This window comes from Ixodes scapularis, unplaced genomic scaffold (assembly GCF_016920785.2).
Source record: "Ixodes scapularis isolate PalLabHiFi unplaced genomic scaffold, ASM1692078v2 PGA_scaffold5__190_contigs__length_132052651, whole genome shotgun sequence".
Classification (NCBI taxonomy): domain Eukaryota; kingdom Metazoa; phylum Arthropoda; class Arachnida; order Ixodida; family Ixodidae; genus Ixodes; species Ixodes scapularis.
In genome coordinates, this window is record NW_024609880.1 from 110,466,744 (window position 1) to 110,487,503 (window position 20,760).

General features: G+C 43.6%; 2 protein-coding genes across 4 annotated transcripts in view; one reads left to right on the plus strand and one right to left on the minus strand.

Annotated features, from left to right (window-relative positions):
* Positions 1–12,486, minus strand: part of LOC8029784 (UDP-glucose:glycoprotein glucosyltransferase 1) — a 74,983-nt gene extending 62,497 nt beyond the window's left edge. Inside the window, exons 1-4 of one of the 3 annotated variants that reach the window (XM_029971456.4) lie at positions 12,293–12,486; positions 4,791–4,884; positions 3,259–3,389; positions 435–520 (exon numbers count right to left, since the gene is read on the minus strand). In XM_029971456.4, coding sequence (XP_029827316.3) covers positions 435–520; positions 3,259–3,386 — 214 coding nt within the window. In that variant the 5' untranslated portion in view covers positions 3,387–3,389; positions 4,791–4,884; positions 12,293–12,486. The remainder of the gene's footprint in view (positions 1–434; positions 521–3,258; positions 3,390–4,790; positions 4,885–12,292) is intronic. The other 2 variants (XM_042294119.1, XM_042294118.1) reach the window with 2 other exon arrangements.
* Positions 12,487–12,712: 226 nt separating this feature from the next.
* The window catches only part of LOC8029783 (long-chain-fatty-acid--CoA ligase 3), a 39,430-nt gene continuing 31,382 nt past the window's right edge, over positions 12,713–20,760 (plus strand). Inside the window, exon 1 of the mRNA XM_040502480.2 lies at positions 12,713–12,906. The gene's annotated coding sequence lies outside the window, so the exon portion shown is untranslated. The remainder of the gene's footprint in view (positions 12,907–20,760) is intronic.

Consider the following 20,760-nt stretch of genomic DNA (forward strand, 5'->3'; position numbering starts at 1 on the left):
TGCTCGGTATTTTATGGTAAGCGAACAAAAAATAGTGCAAGGGGGTAGATTTGTATACAGTGCAATCCACTTATAACGATACCACTATAACGATATGCCGCTTATGACGATCAGTTTATAGGGTTTCTAGTCTACAAACAATCTTTTTCTAGTCCAGGTACATTGACAATCGGTTATAACGATTAAATTTTCGAGTTTTCTGATCATTGTAATAAGTGGATTGCACTGTATGTGCACTTCAAATGAGAGCATCATGACATAGTTCAATTTTACTTATTAACTTATATTATGTTCATAAATTCTTAAGAGAATCCTCGCGAGAAATTTATAATTTCCTGTGGCCTCGTGTAGCTCAGATCAAAATTCTGAAGAGCAGTTCTGTCGTTCAGAGACAGTACACGAGCTCGTAAAAATGCACGAAAAGAAAAACTTACAGTTTGAGAAGGTCGTGAGGTCTACATTTTGAAAGTCACTGACAAAACGCCAGAAGTGATCGTTGCTTTCTTCGGCAAAGAATTCACTGAAAGAAAACACCGAGACAAACGAGAAAAAGTTAGCAAATAAATTATACATGAAATCACCAGCCCTTTAGTTCAATTCACCGCAAGAGCCAACAAGTAGCAGAACTCTACAGTGGTGTAGCTACTCTGACCGCCTTCAATGCAAGCACCGCAGCAGGGATGGGCAGTATTTCAAACACAAGTATTTAAAATATGTGTTTCAAATACTTTGTGTATTTTGCATTTGCATTTAATTACAAATTGGGTAATGTATCTGACGTGTGCATTTAAATACTAAAATGTGGGTATTTCAAATACAATTGTAATTAAATACAATTTTGTGGGCAAAAATACATCCCTCAAACTTATTGTCACGACTCATTTTGCTCATCCTAAGACGTGTCCAAAGCTGCTCTGTCTTCATCTCAACGCCAACAGCAACAACAAACCAAGAAACTCTTCATCTCTTCATACACCAGTCCTGCGGCAGTTCGCGTCTCGCTCCCCGCGGGCGCCCGGGCGCGCCGTGCACCCGCGGCACTTGCGTTTATTACGTTAAATAAATGTTATTGCCAAAGTTACAATTCTTGTTTTCATGCATGTGATTGTAAGATATAGTCTTCATCTTTTATTCGGCCATGGCGTTTCTTTTTCTCCTCCGGCTTTATTTTAAAGGCACTGTCCAGAGCAGGAAGAAAACTACATTCTGCACCGAATGCAGTGTCTCTCAATCAAGCACAAGCGTTTAATGACTTTGTGATTACGGTGCTACTCCAGGGCAAGAATAGTGACAAAATCGACGTTCACAGGCAGATTGGCTAAATAAGAGCCTTCTAAATGCGCGGGTCATCCAGATTTTTGTAACTGGCGCGAGTTGCAACAAGAAACAATTCTCTAGCTAGTGCTGCGCGTCTTGGTCGTTTTGGTTCTTTGTTGGTCTATACCAAAATGTAATCGACAAAAAAAACTGCTTGCAGCTCTGTACTTTTCTCACCTATTACGTCCAAGCTGATTACATTTTTTTGTGATTATATTTCTATTAGTTACTAGAGCCTCGCACACTACCTCCCGGGTGTGCAATGCAAAATTAAAATGAGATACCCAGAAACCCGTTGCAGGTGCCCTGAAGCTGCTGACGCAAATTTTGAGGAATGTATTTGGAAAAGTATTTGGAGGAGACCAAATACATTTGGCTGTATTTGTATCTTGTACTTAAGGGGGGACACTACCCAGAAAAAAAATTTTTGCAAAAAAAGTTGATTTTGAAAAATGCCATATTTACAGCCACCAATATCTAGAGAATATTCTCAGAAAGTTTCATTAGTTTACACCATGTAGTTAATTTTTTATAAATTATTTTCGGTTCACCGAAGCTGAAAAAAAGGTAGGGTTTGGAGCACTTTGAACGCATTTTTCTCTGTTCCACTTTTTGGCATAAATTTCTCTTCAGGAAAACTATTGTTTGCTAATGGGACAACAGAAAAGACTCACTTATTGTTTTTCCTAACTGGAAGTTTATGGGCAATGCAACTGTGGACATGTTTTCTGACTTTGTGGATGTGATTTATAAAAGATATAAAAATTTTGTCAACAACATAAAGGCAAAAAATTTATTTCATTTTTTTGCTGCAATGATAGCATAAAATAAATTACTTTTTGGAAATTTTGTTTTTACAGTTGCACTCTCCAGGCATTCTGCTACAGATCTAGAGTAGAAAAATGTTTTGTATTACATTAGTTTTCTAACGATAGTTTTATTAAACAAAGTCAGTGTGTTGCTGATAAAAACAGTTATAATTTATTTTACAATTTATGTACACAGATGAAACTTTGCACTGCATTCTACATTGCAATTGCCAGTATATACTGTAAACTTCATTCGTATGAAGCCATAGGTTAAAAAGTTGATGCTCTTGGGTAGTGTCCCCCGTTAAATGCTTTTTTGGAAATGTAATTAGATTTGTAATTAAATACATTTTTGACGAAGTATTTGGTATTTGTATTTCGATACATATTTGCATATATTTTGCCCATCCCTGCACCGCAGACATGTAACCGTGACTGAAACATCTGTCCCAAGTCCATTAAGTTATGCTTACTTTCCTCCAATTGCCCAAAATGCTGAAAGTACTGTTATCCACCAACAAACGTATTACTTTAAACGTAACTTCTAATTTTTGAGCCATTACTCAATAATTAGGTCAGGAATAGACCTATATGAAGAAACTTTAGAGCTATTTTGGAAGCATGAAAGACTGCATGTTGGAGTGGAATACCACCAACAGTCTGAAATACATAAAGTACACGAGGCTCAAATTAATATTGTGACTTTGGGAATAACAAAGGCACTATGTATTTGTTACTGGTGACATTCTTCTTTGTTCATGCATTTCTAAAAAAAAACTAAAACATTTTAAATTTCTAACTTAAAAAAAATCCTCTTTTTACAAAAAGCTGACAGTAATTTAATTGTAACCAATTTTAACCGTCAACATAGAATGGCTCTATATCAGATTTGTTTTGATTCTTTCTCGCATAAAGTTGGCATGTTTGAAGTAATTTAGAGTATAACGAGAAAATTAGAGCAGAAATTCCACCACTGGGGTTCAAAATCTTAGAACCAAAGGTGCTCACTGAAGACAAAAAGGGAATACTAGTCAGTTCAACCAGTGAACAAGACTTGAGGTATTTATAATGACAATGCTTTGAAACGCCAGCTGAAGTACATGCGGCATGAGCACACAAAAGTGACACTCACCTAGCTTCTAGGTGCAAGGGAGTGCTGCTCCACTTTGAGTCCAAAGTGACCGAGATAACTTTTTGTGGGGCACACTGCACCCCGAGGACTAGACCCAATGTTGTTAGCACAACAAATGTCGCCTGCATGGTCTGAAAAAAAAAAAAAAGGAATAACCTTAGATGCGAGGTACAGGTTCCTAGGGCACCGCAATATCTGGCAGATTATTGCTAGTCTTTTAAGGAAAATCGACGCCTCTTGCTGGATATTTTGCTGATCGTTTTGATGCCTGACAGAATTTAAACAGCACTCATCCATCTCCAGTGCTGAATGATAAAAGATACAAATGAGATGACCTGTTCGAGAGTGCCTGGAGAGCAAAAAAGAAAAGCACACATAATGACTAGTGTATGATGCCACTGCATTCACAATGAGTAGATTGTATAATTCCATAATAGATCTAATTCATTTTTGTTGCTGCCTATCAGAACTCTACAGGGACATCCCAGGATGCAACACTAAAAAATAGCAACATGTGTGCAGAAACTTGGTGTTCTTATAATGGGTTGGATTGACAGTGTAAAGCCAACAAGGCAAACAACTAAAAACTCCAGTATGTACCTGAGCTATTTCTGTTGCACCATTGAATGCTGCCTTTCGAAAAACTAATGATAAGTAAAGGATGTGCCACCATCTTTGAGAACTTACATTTTCTATAGGTGACACGTCCGCATTGCTTTTATTTGATTTCGGTCTGCCAGATTAGCGCGAAACTGATAATAAAGCTGTTTCGGGCTTTAAACTAATCTTTGTTAGCCGCAATCAAATACTACATTATATAGGCCTTCATATTACACCTCTAAAACTGTTGCTACCAAATTATCATCAAAGTACTAAGGTGGCAATGAAGGCCAGTTGCCTCATGACCAGAAAAATAAACACAGACTGGATAGTTCTCTCTTGAGTCCCGTCTTTCTGTGCGCTGTATTTCGTATTTTTCCATCATCAAAGCTGCACCTAAGATGATAGTCGGCACATAACGTGACAAGATTTTACCTTTGATTTTATTCTTTTTGATGAAAGAACAGAGCTATTTATTCACTAGTAATGTTAGTCTTCCCACACTCCTTCCCTTGAAATTCGTACCGGAAGAATAATGTACTATAACAAGTATGTTTAAGGTCAGGTGAAGCGTATTTGTCCCCAACGTTTGCTGTGTCAATAGTCTCCTAACCTTTTCTCTCCCATTCTATTTTTTTTTTCTCTCACTACAGAGCACCATGCCAACTCGAGAGGTCCTTCAAGATGCGTACAGCAAAAGCTGACGGACAGGACTGGCCATCCGTCGGAAGGCCAGTCCTGTCCGTCAACAATCTGCACTTACGCGGAGTGAGCACTTTCCCCTTTTCGCTGCTATAAAAAGACGGCCAATGTGTGCAAATCCTCTCTAAGCCGCCGACCCCTCCCCCCCATCGGCAAGGTGAGGCGAGACGAGAAATTACAGAACAATGAGACTGTTACACAAAAACATTGTTACAGGCAGTGGAGAGTACCGGTGATAAGGCGCCCGACGTCGTCGGGAGCGCGAAACTTTGGACCTGTGTTCTCGTCTGTCAAGAGGCACTGCAAGGTCCCATGCAAGGTCCACTGAAAGGAGTACTACACTTCAGATGATTTGGGAAGGCGGTCAGTATGGCTCCTGTACAAGTGAGTCAAAGCCACCTAGCTCAAAAGAATAAGTCGGGACTGGACCCAAGTGGCACATATATATTAGGTATAGTTGTGTCAAGATAGAATTCACACAGAAACCCAGGCCTTGAAAAGAAAGATAACAAGCACATATCAAAAGCCAAGCCGAAACCAGTAAAAAAATTTTAACATCTACATACAGGTTTAAAGAAAAGTAAAACTAAAGGGGGAAGAAACTAGCACAACATTTTTTCCCACACTTATTTGTCCCCACTAATCTAACCAGGGCTCTGTGAAAGTTATGGTGCTCGTCTCAAAGAAAAGTTTCACAGCTAGTGAGTATTTACACACAGCTCTGTGCCAGTTTGAAATTGCATGAACGAAGAATCATATTTTAGCAACAAACTCAAAACTGCCAGATAGTGCAGGTAGCAGGTGCAGCTTGCTTATATATGCAAATGCACTTAATTTAGAAGATTGCCAGTGGTAATAAGTGTCAGAGTTCACTATAATTTACAAACTTCACAAGCCACAGATTCATTTACCTAGCCTACTATGAGGATCATTATCGCCGTAAAAGAGGCCTCAAGTCCATTGCGAGCACAGCACCCCCCTTCCTTAGAGGCCCTAAGCAAACACACCTGCTTTGGACTGACAAGTACTTCGCAAATCATGCACTTTCTCTTGTACTTCCACAAGGTCAGCGCACAATAAATCAAGCTTGGCAGGCTAAGAGCAAACATAGAGATTAGAATTCAGCTTATTTATGGACCAAGCTCTGGGGAGTTTGTTCGTAGATTCTCGGGGACTTGCAATACATACATTACTCACTACATAAATAATTCCAGGTAAGTAGATATAGCCAACTAAGTGTTCCAGACAAATTCCCAAGCCTGCTAGGATAATGCAATCTGTCTGCCAAAGGAAGCTCCACAAACAGTCAACACAAAGGCGAGATATGAGTAAGAGGTGGGAAATCCACAATGATGTACAAAAGTAGTCCCGACGAAGGATGTCGCAAACTTTTGTCCAACCTCCAGGTTCGAATGGTTCGGTGAAACTTTTAGCTTTTGGTAAAATTCTACTACTAAGTTCGACATCTTAAACAGGGTTGCTCGACTTTTACAAACAAATTTTTAATTCCGGAAAACACTGGCATATAAATAGCCTTTCTTTATATCTTAGAGAACAATTACCATTGTTTACACAATATAAGAGCCAACTAGAAAGATAAGAGCAAACATATAGGCTTCCAATAATTTAGCTAGTTCGTTTAAATGTTGCACTCTTCCTCTGCCAGGTGGTGCCAGCTCGCTTATAAATTACTCGCACGTGCATATTAGTTTAACTTCTGTTCAAATTTTGTACAGCCTAGAGTTTAAAGGTTGAAAAAGTCGAACCTGGCCAAACCCAAACCTCAGCAAGTTTACGACGTCCCTAGTCTTTACCACAAACGCAATTTCTGAGGAAATGGTACCAGCGATAGGCTCCATTTCACATTTACTCAGGGCTAAGAGGGGAAACATCGGTGAACTAACTAATAAACAAACGATTTAAATTCACCGCTTCCAGCTTTTTATTTTGTACTCGGCCCAATTTCGTCCCTCATATAAAATCGAAGGTACTCAATATCCATTCAAGCTGCCCGTTCAAACCAAAGTCTCGCGCCTGCAGTTGAAAACCACAATTTTCCTCTTCATCATGCTTTGCTCACACTCAGAAATATAGAATGTCAACAACTTCACATTTCAGCCTTTACTGAGACAACCCAGCTCTAATAGATTCTGATCAGAGTACCTAGCGTAATTAAATTTCCAAGTTTCCCGACTTTTGCATGTTTCCAACATCAATATTGCCTACAATAATAATAGCAATAAGGTGCCATTTCAGACTGTGAGCTACGCAAGTATACAAGAGCCACATTTGAAGTTTTCATCAATATTTGTGCTCTCATTATCGATTATTACTGATAGCTCATAGTTATGCACTTTCTAAGGCATCCTCCAATGCACCAAACATTTATGTTCAGGCCATGAGAACATACAAGACAACAAAACCATGCTACCAAGTCAACTTTACTCACAAATTTCCCAGACTCCCACAATGTAGAGCCCAAATTTCCTGGCATTTCCCCAACGATTCGACGCTGACTAGATTCTACGACCGCTTCAGACCATATACCCTACAGATCTATTCTTAACATCGCGGGACTCTTGACGCGAGCATGAAATAGGCGAAAGATAAGCAAAACGGTTCATCGCACAGCCAGAACAAAGGAATTGGTATCGGGTCACCAGAAAAGAAAGAGGGACACAAAGTCCAAAAGGAAATTTTAGATAAATATGTCTCTAATAAAAACAGAGTTTCGAGATTCTCAAGTTCTTCAAGGTGAAATCAAAACTCATTGGACGACACCAGGGTGAAGGTAAGTTATATGACTAGAGTCAAAGGTAATTCTTTTTCGGCTTGTCTGTCAGGAGAGAACTATGCAGACAGGCACGAGCATAACTAAGGCTGCTATTTTTAATGCGAAAGCATTAACTGTCTCATGGAGTGAGCCGACGTCATCAGTCTCATGTGCGAAAATGGCACCTTAAATCCTTTCTCCAAGTGTAGCCAACTCCCAGCTATGGAACCACATGAAAAGCCCAGACATGGCACCTAGTTTCCCCGATCCCAAAGGAGCAAAGTAAAACTGATGAATTTTGGGCTTCGTTTCCATTGGCTGGAGCGTGTCGACGAGGCTCCCCATTGACCACTGCACGTCAGTTTGAACGATTGCTCACTCGATGGCGCTGCGTGTCCGCGAGGCGGCGGCTCCACCGTTTTACACCCAAAGTCAGCGCGTTGTACGCCGCAGACAAAAGAAGGGAGCGAAGAGCGGCGTGCGTGCTTTCGCATTCACAACTCATAGGAAGTGCTTAGGTGTACATTGCGCCTTTTTTAGAGTGCACCTCTTAGGTGCCTGTTTCCGCGTATAATGGCGTCACCGTCGGCGTGATTGTGCATGTTGCATAAGCGGACGTCACAGACCTATACACCAACTCAATTTCTCACTAAATTTAGCGAAAAAAACTGAATTGGTGTGTAGATGTGTGACATCCCATAATGTGACACTGTGAATTCAGTTTCCCCGCCAAATTTAGCAGCAAAACTGACGTCACATGACCTCGAAACCAATTCAGTGTTCCCGCTAAATTTAGTGGGGAAACTGAATTGGTGTTGAGGTCACGTGGCGTCAATTTTTCAGCTAAATTTTGTGGGGAGAATGTGGGAGGAGTGGAAGGTATAAAGGAGGAGGACGGGAGAAGAGGAGGGGGAAAGAGGTGGAGGGGAGGTGGAAAGGCAGAGGAGGGGTGGGAGGAGTAGGAGGGGAGAGGTGGAGGAGCAAAGGAGGAGGGGCCCATACCCTCCCCTCCTTGTTCTCAAGAGCTGTGCTCTAATTTCACACGACCGAGATTTGTAAATGTCTCATTTTTTTCCATTTCTTTTTCTTTCCTCTGTGCAAGGTGATTGATGGTGCTAACCAGTATGTGGAGAATACTTAGAAATTTTTAATGAATGACAGTAATAGAAAATAATCATGATAATGATAATTACTTTGGAGCATGTGACCAGAAATTTATAGCGAGGCACATTTCTAAGGCTGCCAAATTTGGGAGCTTCATGTGCCAAACAACGAAGGGAGTCTGGCACGGCCTAGCAGAGGACTGGGGATTAATTCTGACCACCTGGAGCAGTTGGCCGACCAACTTTACATGCTGCTCTTAAAGTGCACAAATGCGGTTTCTTTCACATACATTTCAAGTTTCTTCACCCTTTTTCTGTGTGCAAAATAGAATTTTAATATTCGAAGCGAGGACAGCCTTACCACAGGTTGGCTCAAACACTACTGTAGGTACCTTCAATTTCTTATTTCCATGGAACCGGTCATGTAACCTCAAAATCTCTCTTGCAAGCGAGTTAACTGCTGGGAGAGATACCCACACTGATCGGCAAACTGCCCCTGGCGACCTTTCGAAATGCAAATAAAATCTCGGTTGCACGAATAAGCCTCCGTCAGATTACGCACACTTCGGCAGGGATTCGAGCCCGCTCTCGGGGTTCTGTGGGCATGCACTTTGCCTCGGAGCCACTAAGGCAGCTTTTCTAAGGCTGTGGAGGCTTACGACACAGGAAGTTTTATACCTCGAATGCACACATCACCACTAATCCTGAGGCTCTACTCCTGTGCTTTCTGCTCTCTCACAGATAGCATTAGAGGCATACAGCGCAAATTTCTAGACAAAAAAAAAAAAAAAGAAGTCCTACAATGACCCCTATGAGAATCACATATCTAGCCCAGCTAGCAGCTTAGTCTACAGCTCAAGAAAGCGAATATGGGAATTTAATTTCCGATCATTCTGCTGATGTGCAACGCATTTTGTTCCAAACCGTACCTAAATACAATTTTTTTAAAAAAAGAACTCTAATTGAGGTGCAGTTTTGTACGATATACTAGCATACTAGTCAGCCTTTACCAACAAGCTACATTTTTAATTTGGAGCTGTCAAAATTGTGGGCTGTTGTTTTTTCAGGCAAAACTGTGGACTTGTAGGGTTTACTTCTGGATTGAGGTTTACCCAGGCATCAGTTCACTACAAACAGGAACTAACAGATGAACTTGATAAATTGCAAATCCTAAAATCCTGCCCTGAACCAATTGGAACTTGCTAGTGTACACAGGGATTGTTACGATAGAAAGCTGTGGCAGGATGTGCATATAGTAAAATGATTATATTTCTTTAACTCCAAAGTGGGACATTGCCATGGTCATGGGGCGGTAATCGGGTGGAGGTGGAAGAGTTAGCATTGCAGTAGACTCTTAGGGCTACCTGCGAGCATTTGTAGCACAAACCATTGATCTTCATTTAATTAGCTTAATTAAAGAGGATTTGCACTTAAAAGGTGTCTGCTTTGGCTACAGAGATTGCGCGGCTCCACTGCTTCGCTGAAGAATAAATATCTTCCTATTCGCCTTTGTTTCTAACGACTTAAGATGCAATCGTCAAGTTAGAGTGACTGTAGACATGCTTGAGGACAAACCTCCGAGGCAATGAATCATAACTATGGATGTGAATTAGTTATTTCTCGACTGCCACAGAAAGTTGCAAACGAGTATAGCAGTGGGCCGCTAGGACGCCACTGTGGTGTCATCACTGGTGCTGCAGGCTGCGAGTCTTTAGAATGCAACCTGGTGTTTCACGGGAGATTAGGTGGGTTCGGCGAAAATGGAACAAAGCCAGTTTCTAAAGACTATACTCCCATTTTACCTTATGATAGACCGCAAAGGATGCTACGAGCCATCAAAAGTGACTGTGAATGTGTAGTTTATTCGTAGTCCTCACACTTTCGACACTGGGAACGGCCTATATTAAGCTACCACTTTTCGGACTGTTTTACTGTCTTTGGTGTCAGTCAGAGGTGGAGTTCTATGACGAATCGGTTACTAAAATAATTTTGGGTGTCTGCAAGCATTTACGTCCACAAGAGAAACATAGGGACCGCCTACACAGCAAGCAGCTCTCGCCCGCACCAGGCACTGTTGATCAGGCTGTGAGCATACCGACCGAAGTTTCTCAAAAGCCGCTTCGGTGGCTTTGAGGCTAAGTGCCAGCCTACGGATTCCGAGTTGGCAGGTTCGGTGAAAGTGAGACAAAACAGTATCTCAGGGACTACAGCGACCACACCGCAGTTCACCCTACGACGAACCGCAAGGGGTGCTACGAGCCACTAAAAACACTTCAATGCCTCGAGCATCATGTGACCTCTAAGAGGGGTGCAGTCAAGACGTATAGTGACGTAATATGTTTGTGGTGTTAGATTGGCTGGGATGGCTCGTAGCATTCACTATGGTCCATCGTAAGGTGCAACGGAGTATAGCCAATGCGACAGCAAGGCCGAAGCCGTAAGAAAGGGACTGTCCAGCTAGGTTGGGACAGCTGGTCACCCTGGTATACCGTAATGCTTGCCTTTCTCAGGCTAAATTCGGGTTTTTTTGCGTGGCATCGCAGCAAAAGACATCTGGCACGCCCCAGCAAAGGACTAATTTGGACCACTTGGGGACTCTTCGATGTGCGAACAAAATCTGTTATGTGGCGTCTTCTCCGCCACAAGCCTCTGGCAGATTGCAGGCCCCTCGGCCAGGATTTGAACCCGGCAACTGGGTATCCGTTGGTCGGCACTTCGGCTCGGAGCAACCGAGGCGTCTCTTTGGGAAGTAGGGAGCGAAGCACGCACGAGTGCAATTTGCTTCGGTCTACACACTCAATCCGATGGATGCTGCCAGTGGTGTAAGCGAGAAGTGCTCGCTGTAGTCTCCATATTTTCCTTGCAGACATAGGTGTCTGCAGACATTCGAAATGACAATAGTAACCAATTCGTCATAGAGCTTCACTCCCAACTGCAAACAACAATGGTAAAACAGCCCGACACATAGTGGCCTATGCTGAGAGCAAGTTCGTCTGCTTCTTGCACAAGGGTTGCAATTATGTCAGGCTGCTGAGCTCTCACTGGGTAGACCTCAAGGCATCTAGCATTTTGAAGTCTATCCATTGTCCTTTTAATCAAAGCTAATAAAAACTTGGTGTCATTCTGACGTAACCGCAAGTCCTGTGCAAGAAGCAGACGAATTGCTCTCAGCATAGGGGTCGTTCCCAGTGTCGACGGTGAAAGGGCTGTAATCTACAAATTCAAAAAACATAAAATTCTGGCAACCCGTGGGTCTACAATCGCGGGTAAAATAGTGCAATGTGGGTGAGATAGCTGAGATTGTCTGCAAATTGCACTGATCTTGAGAATGGTCTACTGGCATTACAACGGTAAGTTCGTCCTAGATCACATTTATGTTGAAATTAGCCCACACTGGCTATGGATGGCCTGCTCAAGGGTGACAAATATGTGATGAAAGGTTAACTTTACGTCCGTGCCTTTCTACCCCAATGAAGAATACGATGTTCGATTAAAAACGGCGAAAGGTGTTGTCCCTTAAATTTAAACTCAAAGATAAGCGAACTGCACTTGGAGGGAGGTTTTTTAGTGTCAATATGCGACGATCACCTACAAACACGTTCGCGCGATGACCACTGACCAACGGTCAGTGGTATGATGTGAAGACCGCCGCTTTCCGTTGCCGAAACTGCAAACACAATACTCCGCGCGTTGCACGCAAACACAGTGCACCCCAGAATAAAAATCGGTACCGAAGAATACCATATTGTGCAGTGGTTTTGAATATAACAACGTAGTATCTGCGGTTAGCCGCAAATGCCCGGGAAACACACGTAAGCATTAGCTTTTCGAGGTGCACACAAGACCGCACGCTTACCACTGATTTCACCGGGCACGAATGCTTGTTTGTCGAACACACGGCCGCTACAGTGTCTTTAGCACCAGATGTGGCACTAATTTGCGTTGAAAACAAGATTAAAAGACGTCACTTGAATCCTAATTGAGCGAACATGAGCCCGAAATGCCCCAGCGCCGGCGACCCCACGAAACCTGCATGCGTGTCGCCATGACACGAAACAAGTGTTGTGATGAGAAACACCGGAAAGGTGCAAACAAATGCGAGAAAAACACTTCGGATCGACAATTTTTATTGAGTAAAAAGAATACGCCGCTTCTAAGGCCGTCAATAGTATTTTCGGCAATTTTCGGGGCGCCCCACCAATCAAGCAGTGACAAGACGGCTCACGTGACCCCACGGCAACTTTCGACGCGCCCCGATGTCTCCTGGGATCGAGGGTACGCGATCACGCCACTCGAAATCCCGCGTACCGAAGCAAGGTAGGCCGGTGTGGGCTGTTATTCATCAGTGACTCAAAGCTTGTCGTTGGTGCGGCATGAGTTTGTGAACTCTCCCCGGTTCCACCGACTACCTGTTCCAGTACCGGAAGAAGAGTCAACCTGTCTCAATCTCTCCTAGGATCAGCTTAAACGGTGAGCCTACGTTAAGGGGCATTCTCGACTTCCATTGACCCATTCATTCGTTCATTCATATTTTGCGAAATTACGGCCTGAAATGAGGCGCGTTCGTCATCCTGTACGAACCGAACGGCATCCCTGGAACGCTCTTAGGTTTGAAGTGCCAGGGTGGGCGCGCTAACGGAAGCTTTTTGGGGGTGTTTCTTCGTCATCCGGAGAGGACCTCGGGCGATGTTATGCGGGAAAGCCAGCGACGCACTTGTCAGCCTCCTTCTTGCGCCATTCGCAAGCGCTCTGATTCGAACTCGAGGGAAGCTCCACGTTGTAGTCATAGCGAAATAGAGCCGCAATCGCGAGCACCGCCCTTCTCCGTATTTCTAGCAAACTTTTCATAATGGTGAGACTTTTCCCGCATGTGTTTTGGGCGCGTCTCAACCGCCGCGATATCCGACTTCGCTACGTCGGCGGCTTTTCTTGTTTATATATATATATTAAGAATTTTTTTGCCGTGTTCGTTTTCGATCTGTTTTCCCTAATACCTTTTCCTATCGCATATTCTTTTTAATCTTTTTTTTGGTGGTTCAAACCGCGGCGCAGGGGGGTGTGTCTTCCGACCATAACATGTGACGTCACTGCATGGGGTGATCTCCTTCCTATTTTACTGCAGCGTTCCCTCTCTCTTTTTCGGCTCTCCTGACGTGTGCGGCTTTGATTTACGTTTGAGGGGGTCACTCCACCGTAGGGCGTGGGCTTTGGGTCGTCTCGCGACGCGACCTCGATATTTAAATACGGTGGGCACCTGCTCGGATGTCTGTGCATGTTTTGAGTTATTCGTAGCGTCGTGGCGTGGTCCTGGAGGGATCGGTGAAAGTGGGGTGGGTGCAGCGGCGACAGGGTGGGAGGGGATGATGCGGTCGGTGGCGCGATGCGATGTGCCGTTTTGGGTACGGAGAGGGAGGCTGCTGGCTTCTCTTCGCCCTGTCGGCGTCGTGCCAAGCGACGAGAGGGAATTTTGGTTGTCGCCACCGGGTGCTGGATTCCCGTGTGGTGTTCCCGAATGAGCAGCAACAGTGTCGTTTTCGTTTCGTAGCGATGGAGATCAGTACGAGGGCCTGGCATCTTGCAACCCCTGTCAAGGCGCGCGCGCGCGTCTCCGAGGTCGTGGCTCTGCTAAATTTTTTTCACGATTTCTGTCGCTTATCAACTTTGCAGGCGATATCGCTGTCAGGTCCGCTAAAATTTTCAGAAAAATTGTGTTGCTGACTGCTGGGATCGCAGCTATGTGAATAAGAGAACTTGAGGCGCGAACGAAAACTCGTGCCTTCATACAGTCGTCGTCCTTTTGAAATCGTATGTTTGTAGATCGTTCGATGCGAACAGTAGTCAAGAAAGACCAAAAAAATGTTTAAGAAATGTTTTTTTTTTGTTTAATTTCTGGTTTTTGCCACGCACGTTGATGTTCTAGTACCATATTTGGTGGGCGGATATGGTCTTCAAAACAGATATTGTTCAAGACCCGTTTCCTGGTGTTACACACGAGAGGGTTATGTATATATTTGGACAATTTTATGAAAGCGTAACGCAAACGGTAAAAACGAAGCATGCTACGCGCATACAATGGAGACAAGAGTACTTTCTGTGGTTAATTAAGGGCACTGGGCGTTTTATGAAATTTAGTAGTATTAGTTTCTGTGACAATGTCATTTGGCAGTGAATTCCATTCGGCGATTGGAAGCGTCTGAAAAACGAGCATGAAGCCTGAACAGATAAATAATTTTATTAAGTGCCTGCCAACAGCAAGTGGCCTGAGCGAAGGTGCGCTCTCAATGAGTGAATACATAAGATAAATGCATGTTTTTTTGAAGTAATAAAATCGTACAGTAATATCATCGCGTAAAAACAAGGCATTATAGGTGTGTTGCAATCGTGTCATCGCACAGATTGATCGCACGTGAGGATAAAAAGTCTCGGCAGCTGGATAACTGCCCAGAGGGCACACGGAATCTCAAGGCCACCAATCTCTGAACACAACCTGATGTAAAAAGTGCACATCTCTAGCAATTCTTCTCTCGTGTAGAGTTAAGATTGGAATATAAAATTTTACGCATAATTTCAGCTCTTTCCAAAAAAATTTCAGTCGAGGGTGTTCAGAAAGCTCTTTTCATGAGGCTTGTGATGATAAATCTTACGAAGAAGGAACAGTCTGAAGAGCATACGACGTACGCAAAGTGTTCGGAGGCCCGCACGACCCGCTTTGGATGCTGTCTTCCATAAAGAACCCTAAAAAAACCTTTAAAAAATACGTAAAAAGCAACAAAAAAAAGAAGATAATTATCTATTTCGTTTCTTGTGAAAGATGACGTAATCACTGACGCTTCTCAGAAGGAGGCAGAATGATTTTACTCTTACTTTAGTTGTGTGTTTTCAGCAGGCATTACAAATAACACCACCAGCTGCTGTATTGTCCATGGAGAATACATTGTTCGAAGGCTGCTGGCCCTGGTTGCCTGCCGACAGCATTGCTAAAATCTTGTGCTCGTTCAGTGTCCTCATATGTGGAAATTATTTTTGAAAAGTCGCGGAGTGATTGCTTTCTGCCAGATGATTGGAACATAGCCTCTGTCGTGCCAGCTCATAAATCTGGGTATCGTAACAACGTCTTAATTTACCGTCCTATTTCATTGACTCAAATCTCTTGTAAAATTCTAGAACACATCTTGTTACACGTCTATTGTTAAACATATGGATGCTCATTCATTGTTGAATCCGAAACATGGCCTCCGGAGAGGGTTATCCTGCGTCACGCAGTTTACAGAGTGGACTCGGGATTTGTCTGAGGCAATGGATAACCGTAAAACTCTCAGACTCCAGTAAAGCGTTTGATGTCGTACCTCATAAGTTATTGCTAGAAAAGTTGGCGCATTATAATATTAATTGTCAAGTTATCTCCTGGATGTTCGAATATTAGCACGAAAGGTGCCAGTATGTAAGTAATCGGAAACTGCAGAAGCAACATCAGGGGTCGGTTTTAAGGCGTTTATTTTTAATCTATGTAAATGAGTCCGTCACTTCATGCATAAGAATGTTCGCAGACGATTGCGTATTATATAGAGAAGTAACACGTGATGGTGACAATTTCATCATTCACGGGGGTCTAGATACTACAAATACATGCGCGAAAAATGGAGAATGAAGTTCAACCTAGATGAAACCGTCTGCGTGACACTTTTCTAGAAAAGTGACCTCCGCCAGTTTCTAAGATGTCAACAACATAAGGACTGTTTCAGATTACAAGTATTTAGGTGTTTACCTTGCATCCTCGTTGAGCTGGTATCGGCATATTTTGGGTTCCTTGCGCCGTAACACTCGTAACCTAACTTCCCACAGGTTACGCGGCAATTATTCCATAAAGCAAGCGTGATGCTTATATTAGAATATGCCTGCTCTGTGTAGGACCCTCCAGCTAGCCTAGATAAAATAGAGAAGTTCAAAACCTAGAGGCTGGGTACGTTTTAGAACAATTTTTAAAAGATGGAGTTTAGTGCAATGCGCTCAAGACAAATGTTAAAATGGAATACGCTGGAATGCCGCAGAGAATGGCTTCCGTTTATTTTCTCCACCTTATATTTCCTTCCCAGACTGGCGACCGACGTGAGATCTATACCTGTTTCCTCGATATTACCTATCCGCGCGTGGGGATCATATTCATGAAGCGCCTGGATATAGCGCTAGACTTTGGCTTTTAAAGGGACACTGACGGGGTATTTATGCTCGCCAAGGTTTTTAGTTGCACATGACATAGGAGAGCCACACTACCCCGAACACAATTCGAGGCTCCCGAAATTCGTTTTCTTCCCTCTCGAAAACCGCCGATCGAGAACTGGTGCGGTTTGAGTCGCGCTCACTCTCTTCTCCGTGGTCACGTGCAGTTTTCTATGGTTTAGACACTACCATCAAATTTAATCGAAGTCGTGGGTCAAAAATAGACAAATACCTATTTATTGTGGCTTGTAAAAAGCTGCAAATGCGTTGATGGAAAAAAAAAAAAAAAAAAAAAAAAAGTTGCACAGTTACGTGATTTCCGGTAACTTTCACCTCCCCCATATTTTTTCTTCCTCCCCAGTCAAATTTCAATTTTGAGCAGTTGCGTTTTCTTTTTCTTTTTACTTTGTTAAAAATATATGTGAGGCTGTAGCAAAATACTGGTTGGGTAATCTAACGAATTGGGGGGTGCCAAAAACGGTGTGCCAGTGGAAGAAATTGCCTTCTACTGTTGTCTCAGTTTCATCAAGCGATGCCTATTATGATTCTAATCTGAGTACTGAACAAAAGCGGAAATGAATGAATCGTAAAATATTTCTAAGCATTCGTTTATTGAATAAAAATGTTGCCATATATTTTCATTCACACTTGAGACTTGCTCACCGGCTGCAAGTTCTGACTGCTGCACTTGAGTATTTTTGTTTCCGTCGTATCACATCTCTGACCCAATTTTTGCCCCCCCCCCCCCCCCTCTCTCTCTCTTTTTTTTTGGAGGGGGGGGGGGGGCGGGGGGCGGTTATCAATTGCGAGGTGATTGTTGGAGCCTCCTTTATCGCACTAGTTCGTTTCGCCGAATTTTTTTTTTTCCCAAACGATGGAAAGATTTCGCTATGTGGAACAAGTATTTCGCGGTACTTGAACCGCGTGACTTTATAGATTTCAAGAGCTTCCGATAGACGGAATGTTGTTCAGGTTGACATGAGTAGGGTGCCTACATGTCTGTCTGTTTAAGGGTGAAGACATCCATTGTTGCCCTGAATGCGCCAGCGCGTGACGCTCTCGCGCACTCGGTGCTTGACTTGGGCGGTAAAATGGCGTCTATGCATTAGCCAAAGCTATGCGCTCGAGCTGAGTGACACCAGATTAGGCGCGCTTCAAAATGCATGAAGAAACGATTGGGCGAGAAAATGGCTGAGATGTCACCACTCAAGCAAAAGCGCGCGTGTGTATGAAGGCACTCTAGACATGAGTATCGGACAATCGGGGCCAGAGTTCGAGCTCAAGTAGCAGCTGGCTTACGGAGGAAAAAGCGATGCTGTCGAAGGAGACCTCTGAACTTTTTGTTTTTGTCTTTTATTAGAGAATTGGCCGTTTTTGAACCAGGTGTCCCTAAATAGCTAACACGGTGCCAGAAAAGACACACTGGCCTCGCGCACCGCTCCTGCTGTCGCTCCATTGTCGCGGCGGGGTGAAATATATAGGCAAGAAGGAAACCGTAGATCGCTTCTCGCGTACGTGTGTCCTCGATGTACGGTTGACATGATGATGATCGATACGAAGAGACCATACTCGGGAAGACGGCTGATCTGCGTAGTCTGCTTGAACCCTAACAATAATTCCGTCCACCTTCGAATACAGCGTGTAAAAAAAAAAAAAAAAATGCAGTGTTTTTTTTTTTTTTTTTTTTTTTTTTTCCGCAAAAATACGTTTTTTACATTGTCGAACTCTCCCGCTCCGTCCAAATTTAGCGCACAGATGGCTTGAAAGTCGCTAGTGCTCGGTGTCTGCTATAGACGACGAGATGTTTTCGTCACGACTCGGGTTATGAATAACCAGCGACAATTTCCACGGTGTGTGGTACCAAGTAGGGTGGAAGCTTGGAGTCATCTTAAACCAACACCGTCAAAGTGGACGATTCCTCTCCATTTATAAAAGTCAAGTTCATATTGTACTCGAGACATCGAGCGCTCGGCCCAGTCGTAAAAGATCGACCTCAGCGGCCCTTTTGGTCGAGCCGGTCGCCAATACTGCGAGCGCTGCTGCGGGACAGCGCGATTGGGACATGGATTCTGCCGCGTCCGCGGTTATGCAACCAGCGACCCCGTCGGCACTGTTGTGGGCTCTGTGTGTCGACACTGGGGGGCCGCTGGTGCCGCGCGCTTGCGATAGAAGGGGTCATTGTGCGGCCTGTCTGCTTGGGGTTTCGGCTTATTGTTGTTTTCAGGCCGAAAGCTCTCTGCTCGAGCGGATGAAGGCTGGGCAGTTGGAGCGCGCCTTCGCGATCTGCAGATCTCCGCGGCTTTGGTCTACTCCCGAGCATGTTGTACGGGTTTGAGTGGCGGTTGATTGCTCGAGACGCAAGCTCGGAAATCGGGCGGTAGCTTGCGCCGCCTAGCCAGTGTTTTTCTTTTTTTTTTTAATTTTGACAGTTTTTATTGTGCAAAACAATATGGTTGAGTCCTTTTAATACTCCAAAGAATTGCGATCTGTGTCACGGAACCTACTTCCAATATATGTGTTCTGCCCTCCACTTATGCCGCCAGTGAGATGACCTCTGTCTAGTCATCTCCCCCTTCCCAAAGTCTGTTCTCTCGTCGCTTCCCTTATATGTCCCTACTACGTCAATGTCACGCTCTGTCACTGCAGGGTGAAGACCCTTTACGCAAAGTATAAAGTGCGCAGCCGTCCCATTCTGTCCACACACTGTATCTCTATCATGAGGTCTAGCCACGCGTATTTTAATTTGCGCAGCACCCTGGTCGTGGTCTCAAAGAACGGTGAGCTCCCACTAGAATTGTCACACGGATCGTCTCCTTGGCATGTCCAAGGACAGTCGCATCCCATGTTGATCTGTGCCGCCTCACGCGTTCCCAAAAGTCGAGTTTTGATTTTTCTGCGTTCGGTTCCTGCATGTTGTGTCGACACTCCTCGTGTACCAAAACCTATAAACTATTCCTCAGTGGTCCTCGTCCGTTTTCGAGTTCAGGCCGCTGTAGTCTTGATGTGGGGGTTGGCGTCGGGGTTGCTTTCGCTAAGGTCGCTAGGATCGCCACAATAAGGAGTTTGAATACATCGTTTCGATACGTTCGACATCTATAAACCATGTTCAATAACTGGGGTGTTCGTGTTTTCGGGTAAGTCCGAAAAACTGATCGGTCCATTTTCTTTAATTCAGATTTATCCGAAAAACTAAACATCTCGAGGTCACGACCACTAAAAATGAAGCGAAAGACGGTGTCTTACAAATAAAGTTCACAAGTGCGCAAGGTCAGTGGTTTCGAGGAGTTGACACTCCGTTGCCTTCGAAATCTCGAACTATACTGTTGAGAGTGGTTTGCCTTTTAGCTCGTCTAGGTTCCTTCAGGACGTTTCAGAGTACCCCGACTTGTTTTATATCGTTTTAGAATTTTCTAAGAAGTGAGAACAGGAATTAACTTAAATTTTTAAAAAAAAAGCACGGAAAAAGAAAGACTACTCAAAGAATTTGGACAGAGTCGGCGTTCGTTTGTCCAACTTCTTTAACTCCTTCGTTTTTTTGTGTGTGTTTTTTTTTTTTTTTTGTATTTGCGTTTTTTGTTGGATGCATTACCAACTAACCTAAGTGTATACTACAATTCCCGAAAGACCCCGATTTTTCAGCGAAAAACTCTAAAAACACGGAATCCTACCGATAACGCTACAGTGTATTCGCAATGGCGTCAACAATATAGTACAATGGACCTTTTCCACATACCGACGGCACCAGGCGGTGGCTGCACGAACTAAAAATCGAGGAAGTGACCTACCTTCGCTACCAATCGATAATGGGAGCTACGCTACCAGTTTCAACACTTGTCCCGGTCACTTTGTCGTTACAGTCGTTTCGGTTGCATGCGAACGCAACCGTTGCAAATGTGTGAACCAGCCTTAAGTCTTAAGTTACTTTCAGAAAGTCATTCGTTGCAGATACCTTTTAAATGTAGCGACATTACTTTTAGGGTATGATTATTACTGAAAATGCAAGTAGAGTTCGCACGAGGCGAACATGACACTCCAAATGTCAGAACATCATTTGGAAATTACAAAGAATGGCTAGACTGTACTTGTTCACTGCTGAAGAAACTGAAA